A 15190-nucleotide genomic window follows, 5' to 3' on the forward strand; every position below is an offset into this window, starting at 1 on the left:
ACTTATTAAATGAGTTAGGATATTACTAGTATTTAGTGAGAACTGCTCTAAACTGTCAAAGACCACAAGCCAGAGGACTCCATTAATTTACAATTTTATTAAATCTGTCAATGAAAAACACAGACAAGAGACGCAATTCTGTCAGGAAGAACAGTCAGCATGGCTGAGAGAGAGATCAGGAGCTTTTGGTGACCAAAAAAAACAAACATATTTTTTTATTTTCTTCACTGTCACAAGTCCAAACAGAGCAGCGTTGTCCATATAGTAGGGGAGGACGAGGTAACAACTGAGTAGAAAATAACTAATCAGAATAATAGTGACAGTAATAATAATTACAAAAGAAATTAAAAACATCTCTAAACAAACCAACACAATCACCTCAATAGGACGAGATTCAGTCACTGTCACAGAGAAATTTGCTTCTTTTTTTACATTAAATTAAATAGTTAAAAAAATATCTCACCCTTTACATACTTATTTTTATTTTATTGCGAAAAATAGGCAACTGGACTCTTAATTGTGATGAGCGTGAGAGAGCAGTTGAGTGGAACATATGGAGCATTGGCACAGATGCTGCAGTGCATCAATGCAGTACCCTCATCAACCACAAAGTGGTGCAGTTTCACATTCCACTTAGTGGCCTCCAGAGTGGTTCAGCCTTTCGCCACTGTCTGCTCTGGGCCAGTGTCCGTGACAGCCTCTTTTAGGAATGATGCGTGCATTGTTTCAAATCTGTCAGTCGGTCGTCTCTCCGGAGCCGGATCTTAGAGTTATGTACAAAGGTGGCTCAGTTGGTAGAGCATGGTGCTTGCAACGCCAGGGTTGTGGGTTTGATTCCCACAGGGGACCAGTACGAAAAAGTAAAATGTATGCACTCACTACTGTAAGTCGCTCTGGATAAGAGCGTCTGCTAAATGACTAAAAGGTCAAATGTGAAGGTAAATCCCTGAACGACATCCTACAAAGACAAGTGCAACCTCCATTTGACGAACCCCTTCTGGAGAAGCTCAGGATCAAAGATGGAGAGTTTCGTCTGTAGGTAATAAGGGGGATAATCAGATCTGGTAAAGCTGCCACGCCACAGGGACTCAACGATTGTTCTTGTTTTTGGGATAAAGAGGAAGAGAGGAATGGTGTGACTGGATCAGGAATGTCAACGGTTAAAGGGAGGAAGGATTTGAAAAAGTGAACATGAGGAACGTTGCTATTCTCACACGAGGCACCAAAAAGGTTAGCGCAAGTGGCTTCAAAATAAAACACAGAAGAAAACAAAAACATTGATAAAAAACAAATGAACCAATGAAACGCACAACTAAGTAACACCTGTCCATCATCATCATCCCGTCCTGTCAATCAATCAGCCTTCATGCATTTCACTCTTTTTCACGACAGAGAAACTCTTTACAGAAGAAGCAGTCCGGTTCATCGATCATCAGTCTTTTAGGATCTTTGTTTGTTCCGTGCCCTGTTTGTCTGTCTGTGTGGCAGCGGTTCAGTTCTGGAGACCCCTGGTGGGCTGGCTGCCCTCCGTGTCTCTGCAGTGGCCGGGACTGGCATGCAGCTCAGTGTTGGTGGCTGGGTGGGGGGGGGGCTGTAAACAGTTCAGTGACACTGTTTCAGTCCTGGGCATGGAGGGGGGAGCAGGGGCCTGAGGTACCCCTACAGAGAGAGGGAGTGGGGCAGGGGCTGGAGAGAGATGAGAGGAGAGGAAGAGTAGGGTAAAAGGGCAACTCCTAATCTGGAAGTGTTGTTGCTTCTCCTTTGTAGGAGAGGGACGTTCACACACACCTACAGACTGGGCAGTGTAGACACACACTAATAACAAACACTCACATACACACATAAACACACTTCTGCCTCAGCAAGTTTGGGCTGTGCTGCTGTAAGGTCAGGCAGATGGAGCAATCACACAGTCAGCATTCTGACAGAGGTTCTTATTGACTTCTAATGGGAAACCCATTATGCTCCGGATAAGACAGGAGAAGACTGGACAGGAGAAAACTGGCTGGGATATTGCAGAGAACCCATTCATATGGGTGGCTTAGTCTCTGTTTAGACTGAATTGGTCTTTCTAAGTAGGAGACATAGTCCTAACCATGGCTGCTCATGTTGTGTAGGGATCTCTGTCCTGCCTGTTAAGAACTGTGGGAGTTTGACTCCATCCAACTCCCTTCCTGGGGCCCTCTATTCTTCCTGTGAGGGGTTGTATGGGACCTATGGGGAGGACAGCAGAGGGAGCAGCCTCTCTCGGTCTGGTCTTTGACAGCTTTGTGGTTTCTGCTGAGGCTCTGTGGGCGTCTGTTGCATGTGTGTATGTCTATGTGTATGTGTGTGGCGGGCTCAGGACAAGGCAGAGAGGGACCGAGAAAAGGGAACCCCCTGTACCCCCCCACACCCTCTCACTCCCTCTCTCTCTCCAGCCTCGAGGGCCTGGCTTTGAGCAGGTTGTGGAGGCTGCCACTAGAGGGGGGGTTGGTGTCGCTACGAGTTGAGCCAGGGGTGGCTGAGGCAGTCCCCGGCTGACGCCCTCTTCTCTGGGACCATCTCCAGCATGGGCAGCAGGAAGTGGGTGAAGTGGCCGGCGTCCTCTGGTGCCCAGCCGTACTTCTCCACCAACACATCAAACAGAGACCAGGGCTTCAGCTTGGTGATGTGCCTCAGTTCACCTACAGTGGGAAGTAGAGAGAGGGATGGGGGAGGGAGTGAGAGAAAGAAATGAAGAGTAATAAGTTACAGTGCGATGCTATGTAAAGACTTACAATGAGAAAGAGTGTGAGAGCGCAATACAAAGAGAGAGAATTTAAAAAAGAGAGAGACAGAAGAGAGTAGAACTCGGGCCGCATCTCAATACTCCGTAGTGGCATCCTTTCTATGTGTCTTTGCTTTCATCAACACTGAATGGGTGGAAGCAAGGCATACTGCTTTCACTGACCTTACTATTTATAATTATTTACAGTGTAGATGAAGGAAAGGAAACAAGCTTCTGACTATTGAGAGACAGCCCAAGAAAGGCAAATCAAGAGCCTGGAGCAGTGTCTGACTGGGAGTCAGTCAGAACACATGAACACCATAGAGAGATAAAAGGAGTGAATTAAGACATAATTTACAACCGACAAGACATTCGAGGGAGAGAGAGAGAGCATCAATCAGAATATTAGAGCCCCATGATTAGAACATGAGAGAAGCAGGGTAGAGCAGGGTAGCATGCTGTTTCTACCAGCCAGGTCACCCGTGATACAAGTCAGTATTCAACGTCCATCCATGTCTGAGGACATCGGGAGATGTGGATGCCAGCCACTAGGGGCAACAGTGAGCACTGTTACCTTCAAGTAGGGTTCAGTTTTGCTACGGCGTTGTGGACGAGGATGGGCGGAAGCATCTGCCTTTGGTGCCAAAGGTTGCATGTTCGAATCCATCCAGTTGTTTTTTTATTTTTGTTTTAAGCCTATCCCAAACCTTAACGCTTACCTTAACCATTCGGAGTTAATACCTAACCTTAAAAATTCAGAGTTAATGCCTAAACTTAACCTTAAACACTTTGAAATTTGACATTTGGAACAACTTCAAATGTTTGACATTTGAGAAACATGGATGAACGTCTAATTTTGACGTGAGACTGTGAGAGCTAGTTGGTTTCTACAGACACACCACTTACCAGGAGCAGAGACCGGCAGAGAGAGACACAGCGGTAACACACATAGACTGGCAGACAGGCCGTAGACTCAGGGAGGATAGTACTCAGAACTCAGTCAAGTGGCTGGGAACATGACTATTGTATTACTGGTGTAACTAGCTAGATAACTAAATCTAAATCTTGAGAACTCACATTTTAAACTACACTCTTACAAAAAAAGTGCTACATGGAACCCAAAGGGGTTCTCCTTGGAAACAAAAAGCGTTATCCTATGGAGACAGCCAAAGAACCCTTTTGGAACCCTTTTTTCTAAGTGTAACGTTAGGCACAATTTCTAAGGGCTTGTTTCTAGGTGGACACACACCACAAATACTACTGTACACTACTGCAGACTCAGTGGAGGCTGCTGAGAAGAGAACGGTTCATAATAACGTCCAGAACGGAGCAAATGGAAAGGGATCAAATACCTGGAAATAATGTGTTTGATGTATTTGATACCCTTCCACTGATTCTGCTCAGATCGTTACCACGAGCCTGTTCTCCCCAATTAAGGTGCCACCAACCACCTGTGTGCAGACTACAAGCTTTGTTACAAGTGTAACAATGGTGTAAACCGTGTATGTACATGTACTAATATTTAGAGATATACTGTTCCTGTCATTGCCTCATTGGGGTAGTGACTCATCGTGACGTTACCTTTCTTGGAGAAAAACTCTCGGCTGTACTTCCCGGCGGTGACCACTTTGCGTGGAACCTTCCCCAATAGCTCCATGATCAGAGCGATGTGATCTGAACCCCGGCCACCACAGGCCACACCACCAAAGAACAGGCACGGCACAGCATTACATCACAAACATACACACACGCTGAAGGGATGGACGGACACTGCTGCCTGGAGACACCACACTGACTGACAGACAGACTGACTGATGGGACAGTAAGTCTCTCAAGAAGTTAATGGAGAGGACTATGCCTAAACTGGTTTGATAGTGTGTGTGAATTACATACAGTACTATTCCCTCCATGTCCTTTCTATCTTTAACAACTGTTCACAACAATGGTGTATTGGAATGCCAGGCAATTTGCTGAAAAACCCCTTATTGCTTTTGGACTTCTTATATCATTCCCATATCACTCTATTTGTATTCCTGTATGTCCATCTGACTGTCTGAGTCAGTGTGTGGGCTCAGGCGTCTGTGTGTCTCCGTCCCACCAGCACTTTCACCCAGTGCTACCTCTTCGGTTGAAGAACTCCCGGGAATATTTTCCGGAGAGTGCAAAGTGCCGTGGAATAATGCCCAGCAGCTCAATGATGTGGGCTATATGGTCTACAGAGGAGAGAGGGAGAAAGGAGGAAGAGGAAAACGAGGAGGAGAAGGAAGAGGAGAGAGGAAGAAAGGAGGAAGAGGAACAGGGAAAGGAGGAAAAGGAGAGAGGGAACAGGGAGGAATAAGACAAGTAGGAGTAGAGGGAGAAAATATAAAGGAGAGAAAAAGGAGGACAAGCAAGGAAGGGAGAGGTAAGAGGAAAAGGAAAGAGGGAAGTGAAAAAGAGACAGAGAGCTCAGTGTTAGTGACCCCACACCAGAGGTGGTGAGATGGAGTAGAGAGTGCAGTGGGTTTGGAGTAGAGAAACATGCATCTATTATCTTTCAATCTGAGAGACTCATCACCAAATAATGGTCTGATTCTAACTGAATACAATTCAGTGGCTCTCATTGTCATCAATGAAGATATCATGGCAGTATCTGTTTATACATATTTACTACTTGCCATTTATACTGATAGTATGGTGAAATATGTATGGGGTCAAATGTGGGTGGCTGGACATCAGATCAACAGGAGGGTTGATGTGACACGGTGCAGGAGGTCAACTGGACTAGACTCAGGGATGGACAGGATGGTGGAGCTATGGGGCGGGTGGGGATTCAGACATGAGCCAGAATAGATGGGGTTTAGGGAGCGAGAAGGTGTGGATGTGAAGGTTTTAACAATGGCGCCGGAGGAGATGGCAGCAAATTTTATGAACTCCTAACCAATTGTGCTATTGTGTGTGTTTTTTCGCGTTATTTGTAACTTATTTTGTACATAATGTTTCTGCCACCGTCTCTTATGACCGAAAAGAGCTTCTGGATATCAGGACAGCGATTATCCACCTCGTACTGGACAAAGATTTCTTCTTTAACGAGTTGGACACGAAGGATTTACTCCAGACACCCGATAAGGCCCAAATCCCCGTCATTCGCATGAAGAAGAGACAGAGATAGAGGACGTAGGCCGGGGTGCCTTGTAAGGTTCCGACGGCGAATGGGTAATCTGCCTCTACCATCAGTCCTATTAGCCAACATACAATCACTGGATTACACAAATATCCTACCAACGGGACATTAAAAACTGTAATATCTTATGTTTCACCGAGTCGTGGCTGAACGACGACATGGATAACATAGAGCTGGCGGGGTTTTTGCGGCATCGGCAAGATAGAACAGCTGCCTCCGCTAAGACAAGGCGTGGTGGTCTGTGTATATTTGTAAACAACAGCTGGTGCACGAAATCTAATATTAACGAAGTCTCAAGGTTCTGCTCGCCTGAGGTAGAGTATCTCATGATAAGTTGTAGACCACACCATTTACCAAGAGAGTTTTCGTCTATATTTTTCATAGTTGTATATTTACCACCACAAACCGATGCTGGCACTAAGACCACACTCAATGAGCTGTATAAGGCCATAAGAAAATAGGAAAACGCTCGTTCAGAGGCGTTGCTCCTAGTGGCCGGGACTTTAATGCAGGGAAACTTAAATCCGTTTTACCTCATTTCTACCAGCATGTTAAATGTGCAACCAGAGTGGGAAAAAAAAACTCTAGACAACCTTTAATCGACACACAGATGCAAACAAAGCTCTCCCTCACGCTCCATTTGGCAAATCTGACCATAATTCTATCCTCCCGATTCCTGCTTACAAGCAAAAACTAAAGCAGGAAGAACCAGTGACTTGCTCAAAACAGAAGTGGTCAGATGACGCAGATGCTAAGCTACAGGACTGTTTTGCTAGCACAGACAGGAATATGTTCCGGGATTCTTCAGATGGCATTGAGGAGTACACCACATCAGTCACTGGCTTCATCAATAAGTGCACTGATGACGTCGTCCCCACAGTGACTGTACGTACATACCCCAACCAGAAGACATGGATTACAGTTAACATCTGCACTGAGCTAAAGGTTAGAGCTGCCGCTTTCAAGGAGCAGGACTTTAATCCGGAAGCTTATAAGAAATCCCGCTATGGCCTCCGACAAACCATCAAACAGGCAACGCTTCAATACAGGACTAAGATTGAATCGTACTACACCGGCTCCGACACCCATCGGATGTGGCAGAACTTGCAAACTATTACAGAATACAAAGGGAAGCATAGCCGCGAGCTGCCCAGTAACACGCGCCTACCAGATGAGCTAAATAACTTCTAGACTCACTTCGAGGCAAGCAACACTGAAGCATACATGAGAGCATCAGCTGTTCCGGACGACTGTATGATCACGCTCTCCGTAGGCGATGTGAGTAAGACCTTTAAACAGGTCAACATTCACAAGGCTGCAGGGCCAGACGGATTACCAGGATGTGTACTCCGAGCATTCGCTGATCAGCTGGCAAGTGTCTTCACTGACATTTTCAACCTGTGCCCAAGAACACTAAGGTAACCTGCCTAAATGAGTAAATACTCATAGCACTCACATCTGTAGCCCTGAAGTGCTTTGAAAGGCTGGTCATGACTCACATGAAACCATTACCCCAGAAGCCCTAGACCCACTCAATTTTGCATAAGGCCCCAACAGATCCACAGATGATGCAATCGCTATTGCACTCCACACTTCCCTTTCCCACCTGGACAAAAGGAACACCTACGTAAGCATGCTATTCATTGACTACAGCTCAGTGTTCAACACCATAGTGCCCTCAAAGCGCATCACTAAGCTAAGGACCCTGTTACAATACCTCCATCTGCAACTGGATCCGAGACTTCCTGACCGGCCGACCCGAAGTGGTAAGGGTAGGTAACAACACATTTGCCACGCTGATCCTCAACACAGGGGCCCCTCAGGGGTGCATACTCAGTCCCCTCCTGTACTCCTTGTTCACCCATGACTGCATGGCCAGGAATGACTCCAACACCATCATTAAGTTTGCCGACAACACAACAGTGGTAGGCCTGTTGTGTTGTCGATGAGACGATGAGACAGCCTATAGGGATGAGGTCAGAGACCTGGCCGTGTGGTGCCAGGATAACAACATTACCCTCAACGTGATCAAGACAAAGGAGATGATTGTGGACTACAGGAAAAGGAGGACCGAGCATGCCCCCATTCTCCTCGACGGGGCTGCAGTGGAGCAGGTTGAGAGCTTCAAGTTCCTTGGTTTCCATATCACCAACAAACTATCATGGTCCAAACACACAAAGACAGTCGTGAAGAGGGCACGACAAAGCTTATTCCCCCTCAAGAGACTGAAAAGATTTGGCATGGGTCCTCAGATCCTCAAAAGTTTCTACAGCTGCACCTTCGAGAGCCTCCTGACTGGTTGCATCACTGCCTGGTATGGCAACTGCTCGGCCTCCGACCGCAAGGCACTACAGAGGGTAGTGCGTAAGGCCCAATACATCACTGGGGCCAAGCTTCCTGCCATCCAGGACCTCTATACCAGGCAGTGTCAGAGGAAGGCCCTAAAAGTTGTCAGACTCCAGCCACCCTGGTCATAAACTGTTCTCTCTGCTACCGCACGGCAAGCGGTATCGGAGCGACAAGTCTTGGTCCAAATGGCTTCTTAACAGCTTCTACCCCCAAGCCATAAGACTCCTGAACAGCGAATCAAATGGCTACCTGGACTATTTTTTTATTGAACACTTATTTTTATTAAAACTACATTGTTGGTTAAGGGCTTGTAAGTAAGCATTTCACCTGTTGTATTCGGCGCATGTGACAAATAACATTTGAATTGGGATGTGAATATGGGGATAGGGAGAGTTTAGGCAGTGAGAAGGTGTGGATGTGAATATGGGGATAGACAGAGTTTAGGCAGCGAGAAGGTGTGGATGTGAATATGGGGATAGGGAGAGTTTAGGGAGCGAGAAGGTGTGGATGTGAATATGGGGATAGGGAGAGTTTAGGGAGCGAGAAGGTGTGGATGTGAATATGGGGATAGACAGAGTTTAGGGAGCGAGAAGGTGTGGATGTGAATATGGGGATAGGGAGAGTTTAGGGAGCGAGAAGGTGTGGATGTGAATATGGGGATAGGGAGAGTTTAGGGAGCGAGAAGGTGTGGATGTGAATATGGGGATAGACAGAGTTTAGGGAGCGAGAAGGTGTGGATGTGAATATGGGGATAGGGAGAGTTTAGGGAGCGAGAAGGTGTGGATGTGAATATGGGGATAGGGAGAGTTTAGGGAGCGAGAAGGTGTGGATGTGAATATGGGGATAGGGAGAGTTTAGGGAGCGAGAAGGTGTGGATGTGAATATGGGGATAGACAGAGTTTAGGGAGCGAGAAGGTGTGGATGTGAATATGGGGATATGGAGCGAGAAGGTGTGGATGTGAATATGGGGATAGACAGAGTTTAGGGAGCGAGAAGGTGTGGATGTGAATATGGGGATAGACAGAGTTTAGGGAGCGAGAAGGTGTGGATGTGAATATGGGGATAGACAGAGTTTAGGGAGCGAGAAGGTGTGGATGTGAATATGGGGATATGGAGCGAGAAGGTGTGGATGTGAATATGGGGATATGGAGCGAGAAGGTGTGGATGTGAATATGGGGATAGGGTGCGACAAGGTTTTGATGTGGGGATTGGATGAGTTATGTCAGGTAAAGATGTTGAGTCAGGTATAGAATGTGAGGATAGATAAATAGATAATAGCAGATAGGGAAACTAGAAGGGACTATACTAGAATCTGCTGGACATCTTTAGTCCATGATTTGGGCCCATTGTAATAAAACAATTTACAATCAAGCTTTCATAATATCTACTGCTACGACAGTGTATTACTATATATAACCTATCATCTAATTCAGTTGAACAAATCTCACATGACAGTGCTACAACAGTTATAACTACATGATTACTCAGGCTAAACACATTAACAACACATATTAAACAGCTATTTCTACATCACTACATAGATAAACATGTACTATTGTGTTTAGTATGAGGCTGGTCTATTAGGAGAACAATGTGTATAGACTCACCCTCATCCCTGGAGTAGTCCTCCCCAGAGTGGGGCTCAAACAGGTAGTCTCCTGTAGCCAGCTCAAATGCCTGCAGGACACAGACCGGATAGCGTCATCAGTCAGTACTGATGTATGTTTGTGTGTGTGTGCACAGGCATGTGTGTGTGCACAGGCATGTGTGTGAGTGTGTGTGTTTGTGTGCTCACCATGCAGGCGGTGCTCCAGATGTCAGCAGGAGTGCTGTACCCAGCTCCTATCAGGACCTCTATGGAGCGGTACTGTCTGGTTTGAATATCCTCTGTGAAGTGCTTGTGCTGAGAGACAGTGAGGAAGAGAGAGGAGAGAGAGAGGATAAAGAGAGAGGAGGAAGGAGAAAGAGAGGAGAGAGAGGAGCGATAGAAAGAAGAGAGAGAGGGGAAAAAGAAAGGAAGAGAGAGAGCGAGAGAAAGAGAGAGAGAGGGGAGAGAGAGGAGATGGATAAACTATACTGTACTGTATATTATGCATCTGTGTCTATTGCAAAACACCCGTACACATACTGTGCACCAAGGATCTCCAACTGTTCCTGGAGAACTACCGTTCAGTAGGTTTTCACTCCAACCCTAATCAAGCACACCTGATTCTAATAATTAGCTGGTTGAAAAGCTGAACCAGCTTAGTTACAACTGGGCTGGAATGAAAACCTACAGGAGGGTAGCTCTCCAGGAAAAGGGTTTGAGAACCCTATAAACACACTCATATACCTCCGCGTGCGTGTGTGCGTACACACACACACAACTTACCACCCAGCAGGCGTTGCCCAGGTCAGCTATCTTGACTCGGAGTGTGTCAGCGTTGCGAGGGTCCAGGGGGTTGACCAGGAGGTCTGCTGCTTTGGCCTTAGCTAGAACTACATCATCTAGTTAGGATAAATGTGTTATTGTTGGGGGAAAGGACAGGCAGCAGGCAGAGAATGTCCAGTACGTGTGTCTCTATGACTTCATGTCAAATCAAATCAAATTTTATTAGTCACAATAATTTATTAGTCACACCGAATACCTCAGGTGTAGTAGACCTTACAGTGAAATGCTTACATACGAGCACCTAACCAACAATGCAGTTAAAAAAAATACAGATAAGAATTAGAAAAAAAAGTAACAAGTAATTAAAGAGCAGCAGTAAAATAACAATAGCGAGAATATATACAGGGTGTACTGGTACAGAGTCAAGGTGCGGGGGCACCGGTTAGTTGAGGTAATATGTACAGTTATTAAAGTGACTATGCATAGATGACAACAACAGAGAGTAGCAGAGGTGCAAAAGAGGGGGGGGGGGGCGCAATGCAAATAGTCTAGGTAGCCATTTGATTAGGTGCTCAGGAGTCTTTGTGGAGACTTTGTGGTGGAAGCTGTTTAGAAGCCTCTTGGACCTAGACTTGGCGCTCCGATACCGCTTGCCATGTGGTAGCAGAGAGAACAGTCTATGACTAGGGTGGCTGGTGTCTGACAATTTTTAGGGCCTTCCTCTGACACTGCCTGGTATAGAGGTCCTGGATGGCAGGAAGCTTGGCCCGGTGATGTACTGGGCCATTCGCACTACCCTCTGTAGTGCCTTGCGGTCGGAGGCCGAGCAGTTGTCCTACCAGGCAGTGATGCAACCAGTCAGGATGCTCTCGATGGTGCAGCTGTAGAACCTTTTGAGGATCTGAGGACCCATGCCAAATATTTTCAGTCTCTTGAGGGGGAATAGGTTTTGTAGTGCCCTCTTCACGACTGTCTTGGTGTGCTTGGACCATGTTAGTTTGTTGGTGATGTGGACACCAAGGAATTTGAAGCTCTCAACCTGCTCCACTGCAGCCCCGTCAATGAGAATGGAGGCATGCTCGGTCCTCTTTTTTCTGTAGTCCACAATCATTACGTTGAGAGAGAGGTTGTTGTCCTGGCACCACATGGCCAGGTCTCTGACCTCCTCCCTATAGGCTGTCTCGTCGTTGTCGGTGATCAGGCCTACCACTGTTGTGTCATCGGCAAACTTAATGATGGTGTTAGAGTCGTGCCTGGCCGTGAAGTTATGAGTGAACAGGGAGTACAGGAGGGGACTGATCACGTACCCCTGAGGGGTCCTGTGTTGAGGATCAGCGTGGCGGATGTGTTGTTACTTACCCTCACCACCTGGAGGCTGCCCCTCAGGAAGTCCAGGAGCCAGTTGCAGAGGGAGGTGTTTAGTGCCAGGATCCCTAGCTTATTGATGAGCTTTGAGGGCACTATGGTGTTGAACGCTGAGTTGTAGTCAATGAATAGCACTCTCACATAGGTGTTCCTTTTGTCCAGGTGGGAAAGGGCAGTGTGGAGTGCAATAGAGATTGCATCATCTGTGGATCTGTTTGGGGCGGTATGCAAATTGGAGTGGGTTTCTGGGATAATGGTTTGATGTGAGCCATGACCAGCCTTTCAAAGCACTTCATGGCTACAGACGTGAGTGCTGTGGGTCGGTAGTCATTTAGGCAGATTACCTTAGTGTTCTTGGGCACAGGCACTATGGTGGTCTGCTTAAAACATGTTGGTATTACAGACTCGAACAGGGAGAGGTTGAAAATGTCAGTGAAGACACTTGCCAGTTGGTCAGCTCATGCTCGCAGTACACGTCCTGGTAATCTGTCTGGCCCTGCAGACTTGTGAATGTTGACCTGTTTAAAGGTCTCACAGCGGCTGCAGAGAGCGTGATCACACAGTCTTTCGGGAACAGCTGATGCTCTCATGCATGTTTTAGTGTTATTTGCCTCGAAGTGAGCATATTAGTAGTTTAGCTCGTCTGGTAGTCTTGTGTCACTGGGCAGCTCTCGGCTGTGCTTCCCTTTGTAGTCTGCATGGTTTGCAAGCCCTGCCACATCCGACGAGCGTCAAAACCGGTGTAGTACGATTCGATCTTAGTCCTGTATTGATGCTTTGCCTGTTTGATGGTTCGTCAGAGGGCATAGTGGGATTTCTTATAAGCTTCCGGGTTGCTCCTTAAAAGTGGCAGCTCTAGCCTTTAGCTCAGTGCGAATGTTAACTGTAATCCATGGCTTCTGGTTGGGCTATGTACCTACGGTCAATGTGGGGACGACGTCATCGATGCACGTATTGATAAAGCCAATGACTGAAGTGGTGTACTCCTCAATGCCATCGGAGGAATCCTGGAACATATTCCAGTCTGTGCTAGCAAAACAGTCCTGTAGCTTAGCATCTGCTTCATCTGACCACATTATTATTGATCTAGTCACTGGTGCTTCCTGCTTTAATTTTTGCTTGTAAGCAGGAATCAGGAGGATAGAATTATGGTCAGATTTGCCAAATGGAGGGCGAGGGAGAGCTTTATATGCGTCTCTGTGGTCCAGAGTTGTTTTTCCTCTCGTTGCACATTTAACATGCTGATAGAAATTTGGTAAAACGGTTTTAAGTTTCCCTGCATTAAAGTCCCGGCTACTAGGAGCGCCGCCTCTGAGTGAGTGTTTTCTTGTTTGCTTATGGCGGAATACAGCTCATTCAATGCTGTCATAGTGCCAGCCTCTGACTGTGGTGGTATGTAGACAGCTACAAAAAATACAGATGAAAACTCTCTAGGTAGATAGTGTGGTCTACAGCTTATCATGAGATACTATACCTCAGGCGAGCAATAGCTCGAGACTTCCTTAGATATCGTGCACCAGCTGTTGTTTACAAAAATACATAGTCTGCCGCCCCTCGTCTTACCAGACACCGCTGTTCTATCCTGCTGGTACAGTGTATAACCAGCCAGCTGTATGTTGATAGTGTCGTCGTTCAGCCACGACTCCGTGAAGCATAAGATATTACAGTTTTGAATGTCCTGTTGGTAGTTTAATTTATTGCGTAGGTCATCGATTTTATTATCCAAAGATTGCATGTTTGCTAGTAGAATGGAAGGAAGTGGGGGTTTATTCGATCACCTACGGATTCTCAGAAGGCAGCCTACCCTCCGGCCCCTTTTTCTCCGCCTCCTCTTCACGCAAATCACGGGGATCTGGGCCTGTTCCCAAGAAAGCAGTAAATCGTTCGCTTAGGACTCGTCAGACTCTGATGTCCAGAAGTTATTTTCGGTCATAAGAGATGGTAGCGGCAACATTATGTACAAAATAAAATATAAAAATGACAAATGTACAAGTTACAAACAACACAAATAAACTAACAAAAAAACACAATCGGTTGGGGACACACTTCCCTACCTCCTCCCCCACACGAGAAGGCCTTCTTCTCCAGTGCCATTTTAGCTGTATATGCACATCTGTGTCCATGCATGTGGGTAAAAGAGTGAAAGAGAGAGCAAAATAGAGAGAAAGGAGAAATATCTCACCTTTAGGCGTGTCCCCAGTGCTTGAGGACGACACAGTACGACTGCGGTCTGCAGTGGGGCTGTGAGGGGAAGTCCCGGACCCCGGTTGACCAGCTTCGCCCACTGTGACGGGGCTACCCGGGTCAGGGTCCAGAGGCAGGTCGGGGAAGCGTGGCACCGTGCCCCTGTGGCGCTGCGCCCCGTTGGTCAGGCCTGGCGTGACCACCTCGCCATTGAAGAGCTCGTAGGAGGAGCTGAGGGAGCTTTGATCCCTATCCGTGCAGCTGATCTCTGACTCTACCAGGGGGCAGCGCAGAGGGATGGGTGAGGGGGTAGAGGCTGGGGGGTTGGCTCTGGGACATCTCTCCCTGTCCCTCTCCTCACCCCCTAGGAGGACATGGCCATTGGTTTTGGGGGTGTTGTTGTTGTGTACCATGGTGGTGGAGATGGTGTTAGTGAGGTCGTCAGCGCCCGTTTCTGTTTCATCAGCATCGTCGTCTTCATCATCATCGTCATCATCATCGTCGTCGTCATCGTCATCATCGTACTCATCCTCTTCCTCTTTGTCCTTTTCCTGCTCCTTGGTCTCCTCACCCTTCACCTCCTCCTCTGTTCTTGGTTCCGCTTTCTCATCTTTTTCGGCAGGAGCTGTAACCAAGTCCTCTTCATCCTCATCCTCTTCTTCCCCATCTTCCTCCTCCACCTCCTCATTGTCATTCTCTTCCTTAACCTCCTCTTTCTCCCCCTCGTCCCCCTCTCCCTCTGGATTTGCGGTAGCTCCGTTGCTATCCCCAGGTGTAGTGGTGGTGGGTGTGGGGTTCTGTGTCTCTGTCTCTGGGGTAGGGCTGGGGGTGGGCTCCCCCTCTGGCTCTGCTGCTGCCTCTGGGGTGGGGGGCACCTCTGACTGCTCCTGAGGTGTGGCTGCACCTGAAAGACAGGGATAGAGAAAGAGTGGAGGAGTGAAAAAGAGAGAAGGGAGAGAGTGAGAGAGGCAGAGAGAGGGGGTGGGAGGAAAGTGAGAGCTTGGGTTAG

At 47.2% G+C, this 15190-nt stretch overlaps 1 protein-coding gene across 1 annotated transcript in view; it reads right to left on the bottom strand.

The window, feature by feature from the left end:
• Window positions 1–78: 78 nt before the first annotated feature.
• The window catches only part of LOC120052423 (SRSF protein kinase 2-like), a 54623-nt gene continuing 39511 nt past the window's right edge, over window positions 79–15190 (bottom strand). Inside the window, exons 10-14 of the mRNA XM_038999307.1 lie at window positions 14180–15085; window positions 10633–10748; window positions 10057–10164; window positions 9869–9938; window positions 79–2666 (exon numbers count right to left, since the gene is read on the bottom strand). Of these exons, the coding sequence (XP_038855235.1) occupies window positions 2482–2666; window positions 9869–9938; window positions 10057–10164; window positions 10633–10748; window positions 14180–15085 (1385 nt within the window). The 3' untranslated portion in view covers window positions 79–2481. The remainder of the gene's footprint in view (window positions 2667–9868; window positions 9939–10056; window positions 10165–10632; window positions 10749–14179; window positions 15086–15190) is intronic.

This window comes from Salvelinus namaycush, chromosome 8 (assembly GCF_016432855.1).
Source record: "Salvelinus namaycush isolate Seneca chromosome 8, SaNama_1.0, whole genome shotgun sequence".
Taxonomy (NCBI): domain Eukaryota; kingdom Metazoa; phylum Chordata; class Actinopteri; order Salmoniformes; family Salmonidae; genus Salvelinus; species Salvelinus namaycush.